General features: G+C 41.8%; 1 protein-coding gene and 2 pseudogenes across 3 annotated transcripts; 1 reads left to right on the top strand and 2 right to left on the bottom strand.

Annotated features, from left to right (window-relative positions):
• Window positions 1–1,500: 1,500 nt before the first annotated feature.
• On the bottom strand, window positions 1,501–4,329 carry 4930474N05Rikl2 (RIKEN cDNA 4930474N05 gene like 2). Of its 3 annotated transcripts, none has more exons than XM_039095005.2 (3): window positions 3,191–4,329; window positions 2,876–3,072; window positions 1,501–2,239 (listed from the first exon to the last, which is right to left on the bottom strand). In XM_039095005.2, the coding sequence occupies exons 1-3, from the start codon at window positions 3,365–3,367 to the stop codon at window positions 1,936–1,938; spliced, it is 678 nt and encodes a 225-aa protein (XP_038950933.1). In that variant the 5' UTR covers window positions 3,368–4,329; the 3' UTR covers window positions 1,501–1,935. The 3 variants fall into 3 exon arrangements, with proteins under 3 accessions (XP_038950933.1, XP_063131877.1, XP_063131876.1); XM_063275807.1 differs by having other exon boundaries at window positions 2,899–3,072; XM_063275806.1 differs by having other exon boundaries at window positions 4,160–4,329.
• Nono-ps4 (non-POU domain containing, octamer-binding, pseudogene 4) lies at window positions 1,910–12,274 on the top strand (annotated as a pseudogene).
• LOC134482560 (ral guanine nucleotide dissociation stimulator-like) lies at window positions 12,268–14,210 on the bottom strand (annotated as a pseudogene).
• Window positions 14,211–15,424: the final 1,214 nt, after the last annotated feature.

Below are 15,424 nucleotides of genomic sequence, written 5' to 3'. Positions count from 1 at the left end.
CCAGTGGAGAGGCAAAGCATGGAGAGTTTGACTGAGCTTACACATATTCCTAGCTTTGAGATGATGAATGGTCCAGAAGTTGGAAAGTACAGTCTGAGATGTAAAAATACCAAAGTTTTAATTTCTTGTCTTACTGGAAGTTGTTACCACCTGAAACTTCAAGTTTTCAAGAAAGAACCCTAAACAGTAACCAAACTACAAAACATTTGAATTTCAATGATATTCAGTCTGTTGATATGCATGTACTAATGTGACACAAATAGTGTGGGAGTAACCAACAGATATCAGACTTGACTTAAGATTCACTCCCTGAGATGGACCTCATACCTGACACTGCTTGGCTGACCAGGAACCTGAGACCAGATATTTCATCAACCTAGGGTAAATCTTAATATGACTGTTCTAGAAAAGAAATATTAGAAAATGATTCCCAAAGATCTGTTATACTCACAGACCAGTGCCTTGTTTTACCAAATTTAGAGAAGCTTCCTCCTCAATCAGATCACAAGACATACTGAGGCCCATAAGCAGACATTATGTAGAGTAAGACACCTTGGAGCACACAGTTCTAAATTGGAGAAGTGGCCTCATGTACCCATTCTTAAACCAGGATTATCTCCAATTGATAACACCTTGCAATTTAGTTTAGTTTTTTTCTAAGGGAGTCTCTAAAGAAACAAACTCCTTTTAGGTACAGTCCTCATGTTCATCAGCAAATATCCAACAAAAAAATGAATCCATTTACAAATATGAAGGAGGTTTCTGGTCTCATAATGTCCTATCACAACTTTTTGTAATTTACTTTTAATATTTTATTATTATTTAAATATTGAATTATTCAATTTTTATTCTGCCTGTTTTTCTTTTTTAATTTGGCTTCTTGCCTTAGCACAGTAACTTTGAACCTTGCCCATGCTGTATCATGAATTAGCACATAGTACAATTAATATGCTCATCTATAGCAGACCATTTGTGCAGTTTGGATTTCTGATTTTCATTCTTTGGGGTATTTATACATCTTTAGATGAGCAAAGTCATGTTAGTTGTATTTATATTTTTGAAGAACTGGCAAAGTATTACTGAAAGTAGGTAATGCCTTCCACATGCCCCCTAGAAATGTGCCAGGATTTTATGATTGCCCATCCTCCCCAACACTTGGAATATCTGCATGTAAAAATGTATCCACTTCAATTAGAATTGAATTGTTAACACTGACTAAAGTATTACCACTTCTCAAGTTTAGTTTGAAGTTTACTGAAAGGTAATGTTGAACATTATTACATGCAACTTATTAGTGATGTCTATACATTATTTACAAAAATGGCTATTTAAAAGTTTTACCTTTTATAGTATCAGCCTGTCATACAATCATTTTAAATGATTATGTTTAACTTTTTAATTTTTTAGACAACTTTGAATAAACTTAAAATAATTTGTCAAGAATATCCATAGTTTTCAGATATTTTCTTTCATAATTAGACTGCATTTTGGACAATGTAAAACAAATTAATAATTTATTAAAACCAATAATTAAAATAAACACAACATTGAAAACATCAGAAATAATAAAATACTATTACTCGGGGGAGCTTTAGTCTGGCTGTGGGGTTGGAACTGCTGTTGGATTTAAATCAGCAGCTGATCATGAGGGGCAAGTATAGGAGAGACTCCAGTTGATGATCACAGGTGACAGGGCTATACTCTAAATAGGAAGGCCCACTGTAGCAAGCAGGAGATGACAGACAGATACCTTGTATCTACAGACACAGGGAGACACAGTTTCCACAGCTGCTATCAGCTGTGCTGGCTGAACTGCTGCTGCCACATACAGCTGCAACTACTCATAAATCCCAGAACCTTCTGGAGGTTTCTATACCGTACAGCTCTGGTGCACAAGTTGGTTCTGGCTACAGAGTGGCTCTTTTCTTTGCTGATTTACACCCATAAAATCTCTGGATCTGAGGAAATATGTGTCCCCAAATCTGAGTCGTCCTCATCTTTGACCTGGGAATCCTTGGCATGTTCTTCCTCCAACTGTGTCAGGAGCTTCTTGACACGAACACTAAGATCACAGTGGGGCATGTACACACTCAAGTAGGCCTTCAGGTATTTCAGAGGCAACAGGTCTGATAGGTCACAAAAGTCCTCAGGGTTCTTGTCCATCCATGTTTCCAGGAAGCTACAGAGGGTGTTCTTTACTTGTTCATCCTCCTCAGAATCAGCTGTGAAGTGTGAATACCTAGAGAAGACCAGACAGAATGTTACCTGTAAAGTCCCAGGCCCCTCTCCTAAAAGGAGCAATTCTGTTTGCTCTCAGAATTATTAGTTAATGTGGATCCAATAGGTGCTTTCAATGTATCTGTGCAAAGTTTGTACACACAGATCCCTATGCAGACATATCCTTGTTACATGTATTATTGGAATATCCTTTATGGATCTCCACATGGTCATGTCTCTACTACATACTCCAATATGTGTAGAACCTACTTTATATAGAGAGAAGTGCATTCACCAAGGGCTCAGAAACACTGACTGAGGGATTAAGTGCGTTTTCAAGCTAGAAGAGTTGGCTGTATTCATTTTTCTGTTCTCAACTCTAGACATCCCAATCACATGGGCCATGCATCGGAGAAGAAATTTTTTAATGCATGCTACTGTATCCTGACAATTCTGGAGAAAATGAAAAGCCTGAGACAGAGCCAGATCCAGGCATTGAGATGGAGAAGAAGCAGAGAGAGATAGGGGTAGAGACAGAAGGAAAAAAGGAGAGGAAGAGAGAGACAGAGAGACAGAGACAGAGAGAGAAAGACAGAGAGAGAAATTCCCAGAACTGACAGGAGGATTTGAGAACTATGGGCATGGAGAAGAGCCTCACCTCAGGAATAGCAGATCCAATACCTGTAGGGTGGTGGCACATCTTCGGTATGTGGACAGAAATGCAGGGACAAAGCTGGGGTCCCCTTTCTGCAGAGAAGGCACCAAGTTGTTCACCAGCTTAACCACAGTCCCTGAACTAATGTCTGAGTGTCTACAGGGCTTTCTCATGTCCTGTGTGTCAGAAGAGTTCTTACCCTGAGGAAAGATCGAAGTCAAAGTTTCAAAGATCTGCAACAGTCTTATTGGTTCTCCTCATTCCAAGGTTCCTTGAATTATTTCTATGCCAAAAACCCAGAGACAACAGAGTGGTTACCTGTTCAATGAGGTCCTGTCCTTGGCTGGCTTTGGTCAAATTTTTTCCCCTTTGAGAAAATGGCCACAGGCGTTGAAGGCAAGAGCGAACCCTGTGCCTCCAGACACCTTCATGGGCTTCCCTGTTGTCTTTCTTGAGGCCTGAACCTCGAGTAGTCCGAAGATGGAAAGAGAACATCCTGCCCTCTCTACAGTCTCTGACCAGAGAGCCTATAGTCCTTGCTGTAACCAGTGGGTTGCCTGGTTACCAAGGTTTTCTATTGTTAGGTCATGGCCATGAGGGTGATTCTATAACTGTCACTTCTTTAACGGCACTTTATTAAAGGGCTCCTAGTTTCTTTCCCACTTCCCAGGTTCGCAAGTCTACACAGGTATACATGTGTTTTCTACTCTACTGCTCCCAGAGATACCTGTATATAAACAGCATCTCAGCTTTGCAACCAGATTCCCTCCTTTGGAACCGCATCTGTAACCCCCATCAAAGCTCTGGCCTACCTAGCCCAATGTACCATCAACCCTAGGCATGATTTCTTGCTTTTACATGACTTGTATGTGTTCTGTGTGGAATGAGATCACATTCATGCCTGTGACAGCCAGCAGCCCCACAATGTCAGTGTGCCTGCATAGGGATTGTCTCTCAGAGTCAGTTTCCAACACCATGATCATTTTAGGGCTTAAGCACAGAGGTTTGCAGCTTGCTGTAAACAGCTGGCTCACCCACTGTCGCCACCTTATGAGATGAAAGCAACCCCCTAGCAATCTTTCAGGAGGGGTTCATCCTCTGTTGTGTCTTATGAATTCCAGCTTGAATCCTTGTCCTGACTGTACAATGATGGCCTGTGACTTGTCACCTACAGGAAAACTTTCTGCTCCCTTAATAACATGTTTTCATGGTGTTTGTCACAGCAACCAAGCGAAATGGGAACATGACTCTATTTCTGCCCCCGCCCTATGTAATGTGGCTACCAACCTGTTCCCTAGTTCCTCAGCTTCCTCACTCACTGGTATTCCATCTCTTCCTCTAGAACTGTCTTTTCTTTCTCTGCTGCTCCCAGTGGTGTGTGCAAATCATTCCCCGTTCTTCCCCTGAGCAGCTCTGTCCTTCATACAGAGTGTGTGAGTCAGTGTTTAGCTCCAGTAACCAGGGGAGTCTGTGTCATGTGCATGTGCTCAGAATTCCATGGAACTCCAGACTGGTCACCAGTTTTATTGTTAATTACTATCTTGTTCACTTGTCAAAATGAATTGCAGTTGTGTTTCTTCCCCCTTTATCTTCTGTGTGACATCTTCTCAGTTTCTTTTTTCTCATTCCCCTAATTTTGCTGTATCTCCTGCATGTTCACGTGCATATGCATATTAGTTCCTATCAGTACATTCAAAGGCATGTATATGAGATCACTCTTACGTACATTATATGCACTTGTACATGTGTGTCTTGGTGTAAGTACATGTGCATGTTTCAAGTGCATGGCAAAACTTACATGTGTATGAGCATGCATGCATGCTTACATCCATGACTGCATGCCTTCATGGTTTTCTGACCATGTATATTTGTGTGTGTGTTTGTGTGTGTGTGTGTGTGGGGTGGGGGAGTATGTGTGTGTGTGTGTGTGTGTGTTAGTAGACTGTAACATCCTTTCACTGGTTACGGTAAAAGCCAGAATTCCTTTTTTTTTTTTTTTTGGTTCTTTTTTTCGGAGCTGGGGACAGAACCCAGGGCCTTGCGCTTCCTAGGCAAGCGCTCTACCACTGAGCTAAATCCCCAACCAGAATTCCTTAAAATGACTTGGTACACTAATAATAGTGGGAAAAAACTCCTTTCAATGGAACCGACTTCCATATCCAGGTCTTGAGCTGCATCTTCTGTTAAGACAAAGTAAAAGATGATAGATGAATTCTGTAGGTTTTGTTGGCTGTATGTCTACAAGTGGGTGAGTTGTATCTATTGGTAATGGGAGCAGGGACATCTAAGTTCAAAGGATACATCTTTGAAGAGGCCAATTTCATTTGATAAGTTGGAAATTATCAAGACATGAACAGCCTATGAGGAGAAGGATGATGGAACATGAAGATCATGTCCCGAGAATCTAGGAGGCTGATCATGTCCCCAAGACGAAGCCATAAAACTCCCATAGCTTCTTTATAGCAGCACAGGCATGGATCAGGTAGAGGCACCAGTGCACTAAAACTTATACATATAATTGTGACAGAAGAGCAGGGGAAGTCTAAATATTACCACCGACCAACGAGATTCAGAGTTAAAAACTTTGACTATAGGACAGAGATTCCAGTGGAGCAGCCATAGAGTTAACAAAATTGTGAACTTCTAAGATGGCTGGCTTCTTTTCATTGGCTTGACCTGCATAAAACTTGGTAGTTTAACACAAAGGACTGGCAAAGCTTTTCTCTATCAGTAACTGCTCAACATCCCCAACTTCCTGCTGCTCTTGTGCCTGAAAAAGCTCAATTCTTGATTAAGACCTGTTTATGTGAATGCTATACACCAATCACCCATTTTGTCATTTTTCAAGCTGAGCAATCATAAAAGAGGGGAGGAAACTTCTGAAAGAGTCAAATATCAGAAGTGCAAAAAACATTAGACTTTTGTGTTCTTGAATGCCTCCTCTACTCTCATCTCTCTGTGTGTATCTCTGTGTGTCTGTCTCCCACTCTCTGTCTCTCTGTCTTGGTCTCTATCTCTAGAAATCTCTGTCTCTCTCTGTCTGTCTCTTTCTCTCTGTCTCTTTCTGTCTCTCTGTCTCTCTGTCTCTCCCTTTCCCTTTCCCTCCCCCTCCCCTTCTCCTTCCCCCTTCCCTCTCCAGAGAGAGAGAGAGAGAGAGAGAGAGAGAGAGAGAGAGAGAATGTATTTCCTCATGATAATACAAGCTTTTCTTTCATTCTTGATTCTATTTTGTGTTCTGTGATGATATATATTACAATCAAGATTGTTCCAGCCTTGTAAACCTTTTCTTTCAAAATTGTATTTATTTTACATCGTGACTAATCCCCTACTTTTTTCTCCTAATCCCTCCACAGCTCCATTCTCATCTCCTCCTCCTCCACCATTCATCTGCAGAAAAGGGCAGGCCTCCCAAACATGTTAACCAGCCATGGCTTTTCCCTTTAAGACTTGGCACCTCCACTTGTATTAATGGAAGAGGAGGCAACAATGTTAGGGGAGAACATCTCATGCACAGTCAACAGAGTCAGAGTCAGCCCCCACTCCCACTGTTAATAGTTCCACAAGAAGTTGAATCTTCACAACTGCTACACAGGTTCTGATGGCCTAGGTCAGTCCCATGTAGGCTACGTGGTCCCCATGTAGGCTTCTTGGTTGGCTGGCAGTTCAGTCCTTGTATCCTATGGGATCAGGTCGGCTAAATGCTTTTTGTTTTTTGAGGTCTTCTTCAACCCTGTAGCTCCTACAATTCTTCCACCTCTTCATAAAATTTCGCCAACTCTACCTAATTTCTGGCTGTGTGTCTTTGCATTTGTTTCCATCATTTTTTAAGTGAAGCCTCTCTAATGACAATTGGGGTAGGACTAATCTCTGAGTATAGCAGAATATTATTAGAAATCATTTCATTGGCATTTTTCTATTCATTTTTCTATCCTGTCTCTGTGCCCATCTGTTCCTCTGGTATTTCCAGCCTGTGGTTCTTGGTACTCTAGGCTTTGCAAGGGCTGGACACACTCATAGCATGGGTCTCAAATGTGTCAAGGCATTGGATAGACACTTTCACAGTTTCTGTGTCACCTTTACTACAACACATCTTGTAGGCTGAACAAAATATAGGTGAAATGTTTTGCATCAGGGCTGATTTTCTAATCTGTCCACTGGAAGTCTTTATGGTTACAGAGGACTCAATATCCCAAACTACTAGGAATCTAAGCTGGGGTCACCCTCATAGATCTTATCCCAGAGACTACCCACCCCAATTCTATCTTATTCTCCCAGGACTCTCGTCCATTGTCTTCCCCATCTGATTCCTCCTTTTCCCATCCCCACCCTTCCTTTAGACCACTCCCCTAACTGTACCCTACCCCAATACACCCAATGTGTCTATTCTATTTCCACTTCACAGTGAGAAGCATGTGTCTGCATCTTGGGCACTCCTTGTTACTTAGCTTCTCTGGGATTGTGGATTGTAACATGGTTATTCTTTTCTTTAAAAGTCATTTCCCTCTTTTCTTGGAGTGGTGGTGGCTGTGCAGCAGCGCCCTTACTCTGAACTGTGGGCAGAGAAATCAGGGTTAGGACTGGGGGATAGAGACTTTGATGTGTTCAAATATAAGTCAAGGGTGGAAAATGAATGCAATAAAACCGGTAAGTTGGAGAAGCAGAATTATACTTCAAGGAAGCACCATCAACATCACCACCACCACCAGAAGCAGCAGGAGCAGCAGCAGGAGCAGCAGCCACCTCCACTAAAACCTGCAAATGGACAGCATTCCAGCAGCCAGAATGAAGGCTTGACTATTGACTTGAAGAATTTTAGGAGAGAGAAGATCTTTACCCAATGTAGCCATCTCTTTGTGGGCAATCTTCCTCCTGACATTACTGAGGAAGAAATGAGGAAACTTTTTGAGAAACATGGAAAAGCAGGAGAAGTTTTCACTCATGAGGAAAAAGGCTTTTACTTTATTCTCTTGGAATCAGGAACCCTAATGGAAATTGCCAAAGTGGAGCTGGACAATACTCCACTCTGTGCAAAGCAACTGCAAGCGCTCTTTCCTTGTCATAGTGCAATCCTTACAGTCCACAGCCTTCCTCAGTATATGTCCAGTGAACCGCTCGAAGAAGCTTTCTCTGGGTTTGGCCAGGTGGAGAGGGCTGTAGTCATTGTAAATGACTGAAGAAGGCCCTGAGGGAAAGGCATTTTGAGTTCTCATTGAAGCCAGCTACTCAGAAAGCTCTGGGCAGATGCAGTGAAGGCTCATTCTTGCTAACCACATTTCCTCAGCCTGTCACTGTAGAGCCTATGGACTGGTTAGATAATGAAGAGAGACTTCCAGAGAAGCTGATTATAAATAAGATGCAATTTCACAAGGAGAGAGAACAGTCCCCCAGATTCGCACAGCCTGGGTCCTGTGAGTATGAGTATGGTATGCACTGGAAGGCACTCACTGAGATGGAGAAGCAACAGCAGGAGCAAGTGGACCGGAAGATCAAGGAGGCTTGTGAGAGGCTGCAGATGGAGATGGAGGCAACACACTATGGACACCAGGTTACGCTAATGAGGAAGGAGTTGATGAGACATCAATAAGAGCTTTGAAAAATGGAGGAGCTGCATAACCAAGAGGTTCAGAAATGAAAGCAGTTAGAACTGAGGCAGGAAGAGGAATGAGATGCAGAAACAGGAAGAAATGATGTGACAGGAGCAGGAAGGATACAAGGGAACCTTCCTGATTCGAGAGAACAGAGATAAGGATGGGCCCAATGGCTATGGGAGGTGCTATGGGTGTAAACAAGAGAGGCTCCATGCCCCCTACTCCTGTGCCACCTGGCACTCCAGTGCCTCCAGAACCTGCCACTATGATGCCAGAGGAAGGAACCCTTGGATTGACACCACCAACAACTGAATGATTTGGCCAAGCTGCAAAAATGGAAGGAATTGTAGCAGTTGGTGGAACTCCTGCTACATTCAGCTGTCCAGCTCTACGAGTTGAATTTGCTCCAAATAAATGCTGCCGATATTAGATAAAGTTGAATTGTCTAGTTTCCTGCAGCGCTTAAAAGAGGTGCCCTTTTTTGGACTAGCTAGAATTCTACCCTGGAAAAGTGTTAGGGGTTCGTCCCAATAGATAGGTCTTCCCTGCTTATATTATTCTAGGGAGTATCCTTGAAGGCAAGGGGCAAGGGAGGTGTGGTGTTGCGTTATCAAGTGTGTCTGGTGCATTCCTGAAGTATATTGAGGGTTGAGGCCCTGAAGAACTATTGAATATGGACTCAGAACTCCACTAATCTTGATCATTCTCTCTCTCTCTCTCTCTCTCTCTCTCTCTCTCTCTCTCTCTCTCTCTCTCTCTCTCTCTCTCTCTCTCTCTTACACACACACACACACACACACGCCAACACACACGTTAAATTTTCATCTTTATTCCCCTCAACCCCAGAGACACTGCCTTACCTACCATAAAACCTAAACGTCCTCTGATGACCCAATGACCCAGCCCAAATCCTCCATGCTCCCAGGGGAGAATTCAGACAAATGTCCACAGAGGTTACAGCATACATATGGATCTGTTGTATCTCAATATGACCCCTTCATGTGCTAAGGAAGACATTTTCTCCTGAGAGTTTGAGTTTAGTATATCTTAAAAAAATTTGTGTGAACTTCCCTTCATCTTCTTGGGTAAGGACTACACTTTTGTGTCTCTGCTGTTGTTGTTCACAGCTTTTCTTGATAGGCCTAGCAACCCTGGGACAGAGTTGCTGTGTGTTGAAAGTCTGACAGTAGCTCTTAGTCTGGCCTATATTAGGTACTTACGCTGTGCATTTTTATTGGTGTACAATGGTTTGTTCCTGATACCTTCAATTTGAAGTTTTTTCTGAGAACTGGAGCAGTAATGCAGCATCACCTTATTAAAATACATTTAAATCCTTAAAAAAGTAATTTCTACTTATATGTGAGTTCATATCCTGTTTGTCTTCTTGTTCCACCATTTGCCTGAATAGAACAAGGCGTTGATTTTAACAGCTGTATAATACTCCACTGTGCAAATGTAAAACACTTTCTTTATCCTTTCTTCTGTTGAAGGTCACTAGCTTGTTTCCATGACCAGGAAGTTTTGTATGGTTATAGTTTATCAAGTGACCTTATAACATGTTTGTCCTTAGGAGAAACCAACATGTCTCTTTCAAAGTGGCTGTACAAGTTGGCACTTCCAACAGAAATGGAAGTGTTCCCCTTCTTCTGCATCCTTGCTAACATGACATCACTTGTGATTTTACTGTAGCCAATCAGAAAGGAAAGATGGAATCTCAGAGTCGTTTTATTTGCATTTCCCTGATGAGCTGGGGATGGTGAACATTTCTCTTAGTGCATTTCTTTAAGGGAAACTATTCTGTTGAGAATTCTGTTTAGATATGCATTTTTGGTCCATGTCCCCCAGCCTTTGGGCATGTCCACTGGATGAGGCAAAACATGGAGAGTTGACTGTGCTCATCACAGTAGCTCACACTGAGACAGCGGATGCTCCAGGAGTGGAAAGTGCAGTCTGAGATGGGAGAAAGCCAAAGGTGAGAGTCCTTGGCTTTCAGGTATTGTCTGCCCTAGAAAGTCAGCATGTTTCCAAGAAAAACATAAATGCTAACCATACTACAGAACCTTTGACTTACAACAGTGTCGGGTCTGTGAGATGTGCATGGACTACTGTGACACAAATGTTGTGGGAGTAACCGACAGATATCTGACTCGATTTAATACTCACTCCCTGAGATGGACCCTATAACTCACACTTCCTTGCTGACCAAGAACCTAAGATTAGATAGTTCAGACACCTGGGCAAAACCTAAATAGGACTGTTCTACCAATGAAAGAGTTAAAAACAAGACTCCTAATGATCTATGATACGCATACATGAGTGCCTTGCTCAATCATTGTCAGAGAAGCTTCTCCTGAAGCAGATCACAGGATATCCTGAGACCCATAGCCAGACCTTATGCAGAGGTAGACACCTTGGAACACTCAGTCCTAAATTGGAGAAGTTGCCTCATGCACCCATCCTTAACCCAGGATTATCTCCACTTGATACCCACTTGCATTTGAAAATTTAGTTTTCTCTAAGACATTCTCTAGGGAAAACACTTCATTTTAGCGCAGTCCTCATTTTCAGTACACAAGGCCAGTAGAAAATGAACCCATTTCCATCTGTGAAGAAGTCTCCTGGTCTCATAATGTCCTATCAGGACTGTTTTTTTAATTTACTTTTTATATTTCATTATTATTTATATAATGAATTTTTCTTTTACTATACACACTTTGTGTATACATTATGTTTTAATAGAAATCCTGTGCATCTTTGTTTTTTATGCCTATTCATAGCTGTGGACAAAGGGTTTCTCAGGTCCTCTCCCTGGCTGAAATGCTGATGGCAGTTGCTGTCTTCTGGGGAGGGACAATCATTTTGGATATGACCAGTGGTAGACTGATTATAATTGTGTACTATGTCAGTGGCAGCATAACTATTCCTACAGAACACATACTTATTGGATGCAGAGTGTAAAGAAAATAGTAATAATAATCATCAATTAGTATCATAAATATATATATATATATATATATATATATAAATGAATAAACAAACAAACCAAACAACCAGAAAGGAGACTGTTTGGGAAGTCTGGATGAGTAGATGGGAGGTGATGAGGGGTGGATAGAATCAACAGCCTTTGTATACTTGTAGAGATTTTTTTTTCATTTGAAAAGCACATTTCTACCTGTTAAAAACCTTCTTCTACCCAAACTACTAGAGGCAAACTTTTAGATTTCTGTTTTCATAGATCTATTCCTTAAGAAAATTTTTGCCTAATTCTAGACTTTTATTTGGCTTCGTGGCTAACCGAGTGACTTCGAAAATTGTCCATGTAATCTAGAATTAGCACATATTACAATTAGTCTGTTTATCAACTGCAGACCATTTTGACTGTTTGGATTTCTGTTATTTGTATTGGGGAGATTTATACATCATTAGAGAAGCAAAGTCATAATAGTGGTATTTATATTTTTGAAGAATTGACAAAGTATATCAGAAATTAGGTAACACATTCTGCCTGTGCCCTAGAAATATGCCATGATTCTATCATATCACATCATGGCCAACACTTGGGATTTATGTGTGTTAAAGTATAGCCAATTAAGTGTGAACTGAATTATTATCACAGGACTGAAGTTTACTGAATGATAATTTTGAGCATTAGGGCATATGCTTTATTAGTCATGCATATACCTTTTTTAGAAAAATGACTATTTAAATCTTTTACCTGTTGTAATTTAAGCACAGTATTTAATTATTTTAAATGCTTATGTTTATCTTTTTAATTATTTCTGCTCAAAAGAGAACTTTGAAAAAAACTGAAAACAAACACTAACAGTTTATTAAAACCAATACTTAAGTCAGAAAAGGTAAGAAGGCTATTTCTTAGGAGGGGAAGGCTGGCTGTGGGGTTGGAACTGCTACTGGGTTGAAATCAGCAGATGATTATGAGGGACAGAAACAGCAGCACAGGTATAGGACAGACTCAAATTGATGACCACAGGTGACAGGGCCATTCTCTCAATAGGTAGGCCCAGTGTAGCAAGCAGGAGATGACTGAAAATCACTGTATCTACTAACATGCTGAAACACAGGTTCCACAGCTGCTCACAGGTGTGCTGGCTAAACGGCTGCTGCCACATCTGGCTGCAGGTATGCATGGGCCACAAAATCTTCTGGAGGTTTTTGTACTCTCCAGATCTGGTGCACAAGTTGGATCTGGCTCCAGAGTGACTCAGTTCCCTGCGCATTTATACCCATTCAATCTGTGGTACTGAGGATGTGTGTCTCCCCAGATCTGAGTCTTCCTCATCTTTGGCCTGGGAATCCTTGGCATGTTCTTCCTCCAACTGTGTCAGCAGCCTCTTGACATGGACACTAAGATCACAGTGGGGCATGTACACACTCAAGTAGGACTTTATATATTTCAGAGTGCACACATCTAATGGGTCACAAAAGTCCTCAGGGCTCTTGTTCATCCATGTTTCCAGGAATCTACAGACTGTGTTCTTTACTTGTTCATCTTCTTCAGAATAAAGGCCGAAGTTTGCATACCTAGAGAAGACAAGACAGAACGTCACCTGTAAATTCCTAGGACACCTACCTAATACTGGCATTTCTGGCTGCTCAAAGAATTATGAGTTCACCTGTACACAGTGGGTGCATTCAATATATCTTTGCGAAAGTTGAACACATGTATCTCTATTCAGACATCTCAGTGGTCACATGGTCACCTGTATTACACTAACTATATCTCAACTTTGGATACATCATTATAGGATATTCCAATATTTCCTGAACCTTCATTACATATGGGAGAATTACAATCACCAAGTCCTCAGAAATATTGAGAGCAGAATAAAGTATTTTTTCAAGGTAGAGGGGATATGTACATCTATTTTAGGGTGAGTCTTAAGCTTTGACAGCCCACTTCCTTGGATCAAGGCTGGGAGAAGAAATTTCTTACTTCATGCTGCTGGATCCTGACAATTATCTATAATTGTCTATATTCAATAAGCAGTTGAAGAGATTGGAGAGAGAGAGAGAGAGGGAGAGAGAGAGAGAGAGAGAGGGAGAGAGAGAGAGACAGACACATACATACATAGAGAGACAGAGACAGAAAGAGAAAGACAGAGAGAGACAGAGACAGAGAGACAGACACACACATACAGAGAGAGAGACAGAGACAAAGACAGAGAGACAAACAGACGAACAGAGACAGACAGAGACAGGGACAGAGAGACAGACACACATAAACAGAGAGAGCTAGAGATAGAGACAGAGACAGACAGAAACAGAAAGAGAAAGACAGAGAGAGACAGACACACACATACACAGAGACAGAGAGACAGAGACAGACAGAGACAGAGACAGAGAGAGACAGAGACAGAGAGACAGACATACACATGCACACACACACACACACACACACACACACACAGAGACAGAGACAGAGACAGAGACAGAGACCCAGAATCATCAAGATGATCTGTCAACTATGGCCTTAGAAATTTGCACTCACCTCAGGAACAGCAAGTCAAGTACCTGTAGGGGGTGTCAAATCTTCTGTATATGAACAGAAAGGCAGAGTCAAAGGTGTCACCTTACGGCAGAGAAGGCACCAGGTTGTTCACTAGCTTAACTACAGTCTCTGCACTGATGTGTGAGTGTCTACAGGTCTCCCTCAGGTCCTGTGTGGCAGAAGCATTCTCACCCTGAGGAAAGATCAAGGTCACGGTTTCAAAAGGACACGTCTGCAACATTCTGATTGCTTCTCCTTATCAATTATTACTCTGCTAAACAGAGAGGAAAACCAGAGTGGTTACCTGGTCTGTGTGGTTCTAGCCTTGGTTGGCCTTGGTCAAGGTTTTTTCCTTTCAGGAAAATGGCCACAGGTTTTGAAGGCAAGAGTGAACCCTGGTCCTCCAGAAACCATTATAGCCTTCCCTGTTGTCTTTCTTGTAGCCTCGAGTAGTTCGAAGACAGCAAGAGAACAGCTTGCCCTCTCTACTGTTTCTGACAAGTGAGCCTACAGTTCTTGCTCTAAGCACTCTTTTACCTGATTTCCAAGGTTCTACAATGTTAGGTCATTTTCAACAGGGTGATTCCATTACTGCCCCTTCTTCAACAGGACTTTCCTTAAAGGCTCCCATGTCCCCTCCCATTTCCTAGGTGCACCAATTGACACAAGTATACATCTGTTTCCCACTCCACTGTTCTGAGAGATATCTCCATATAGATAGCACCTCAGTTTTGCAAGCTGAGTCCCTACTGTTAAACTGCATCTGTAACCATAATCACAAATTCAGCCCTAATTATCCCAATCCCTTTATGTGACCTTGCATGTTTTTTTCTGTGTGTAATGAGAGCATATGCATACCTGGGATAGCAAGCAGTCCCACCATGTCAGTGTTCTTGCATAGGACTTGTCTTATCCAGAGTTAGTTTTCACCTGCACAGTCATCTTAGGACTTAATACCAGAGCCTTGCTGCTCTCTTTAAACAGTTAACTTGGCCATATTCACCAGCATATACAATAGAAGCTGGAACCCTAGGTGTCTTTCAGAGGGGTTCATCTCCATTGCTGCTTATTTCAACTCCTGCTTGTGTCCTTGTCCTGAGTCTCTCCAGTGATGGACTGTGAATTGTCACCTGCAAGAAAACTTTCTCTTCTCTTAGTAGCATTTAGTTCTGGTGCTATCTACAGCAACTTAATGGAAATCAAACACTACTCTATCCCTTGTCCTCATCCCACGTTATTTGGCAGCCAATCTCTTCTGTTGTTCTCATCTCCCTCACTCTCTTGTATCCCACCTCTTCCTCTATACTTTGTTTTCTTTTTCTGTTGTTCCCAGTAGTGTTTGCTCTAAAGCCATTCACTGTTCATCCCCTAGCCACCTCTCTCCTTCTCACAGAGTGTCTGGGTCAATCTTTATCAAGCCAAGTATCTGAAGCATCCAAGTCATGTGCATGTGTT

This window comes from Rattus norvegicus, chromosome 16 (assembly GCF_036323735.1).
Source record: "Rattus norvegicus strain BN/NHsdMcwi chromosome 16, GRCr8, whole genome shotgun sequence".
Lineage (NCBI taxonomy): Eukaryota > Metazoa > Chordata > Mammalia > Rodentia > Muridae > Rattus > Rattus norvegicus.
Note: the sequence above shows the minus strand (reverse complement) of the source record. Positions and strands in the feature narration are given on the sequence as shown.

Bases quoted from the DNA above. Each gene is read 5' to 3' on its own strand.
- 4930474N05Rikl2 (XM_039095005.2), bottom strand. From the start codon at position 3,367: ATGTTCTCTTTCCATCTTCGGACTACTCGAGGTTCAGGCCTCAAGAAA. The intron at 3,073-3,190 runs GTAACCACTCTG...ATCTTTCCTCAG, and splicing joins GACAGGACCTCATTGAACAG to GGTAAGAACTCTTCTGACAC. The intron at 2,240-2,875 runs GTGAGGCTCTTC...GGTCTTCTCTAG, and splicing joins TTGGATCTGCTATTCCTGAG to GTATTCACACTTCACAGCTG.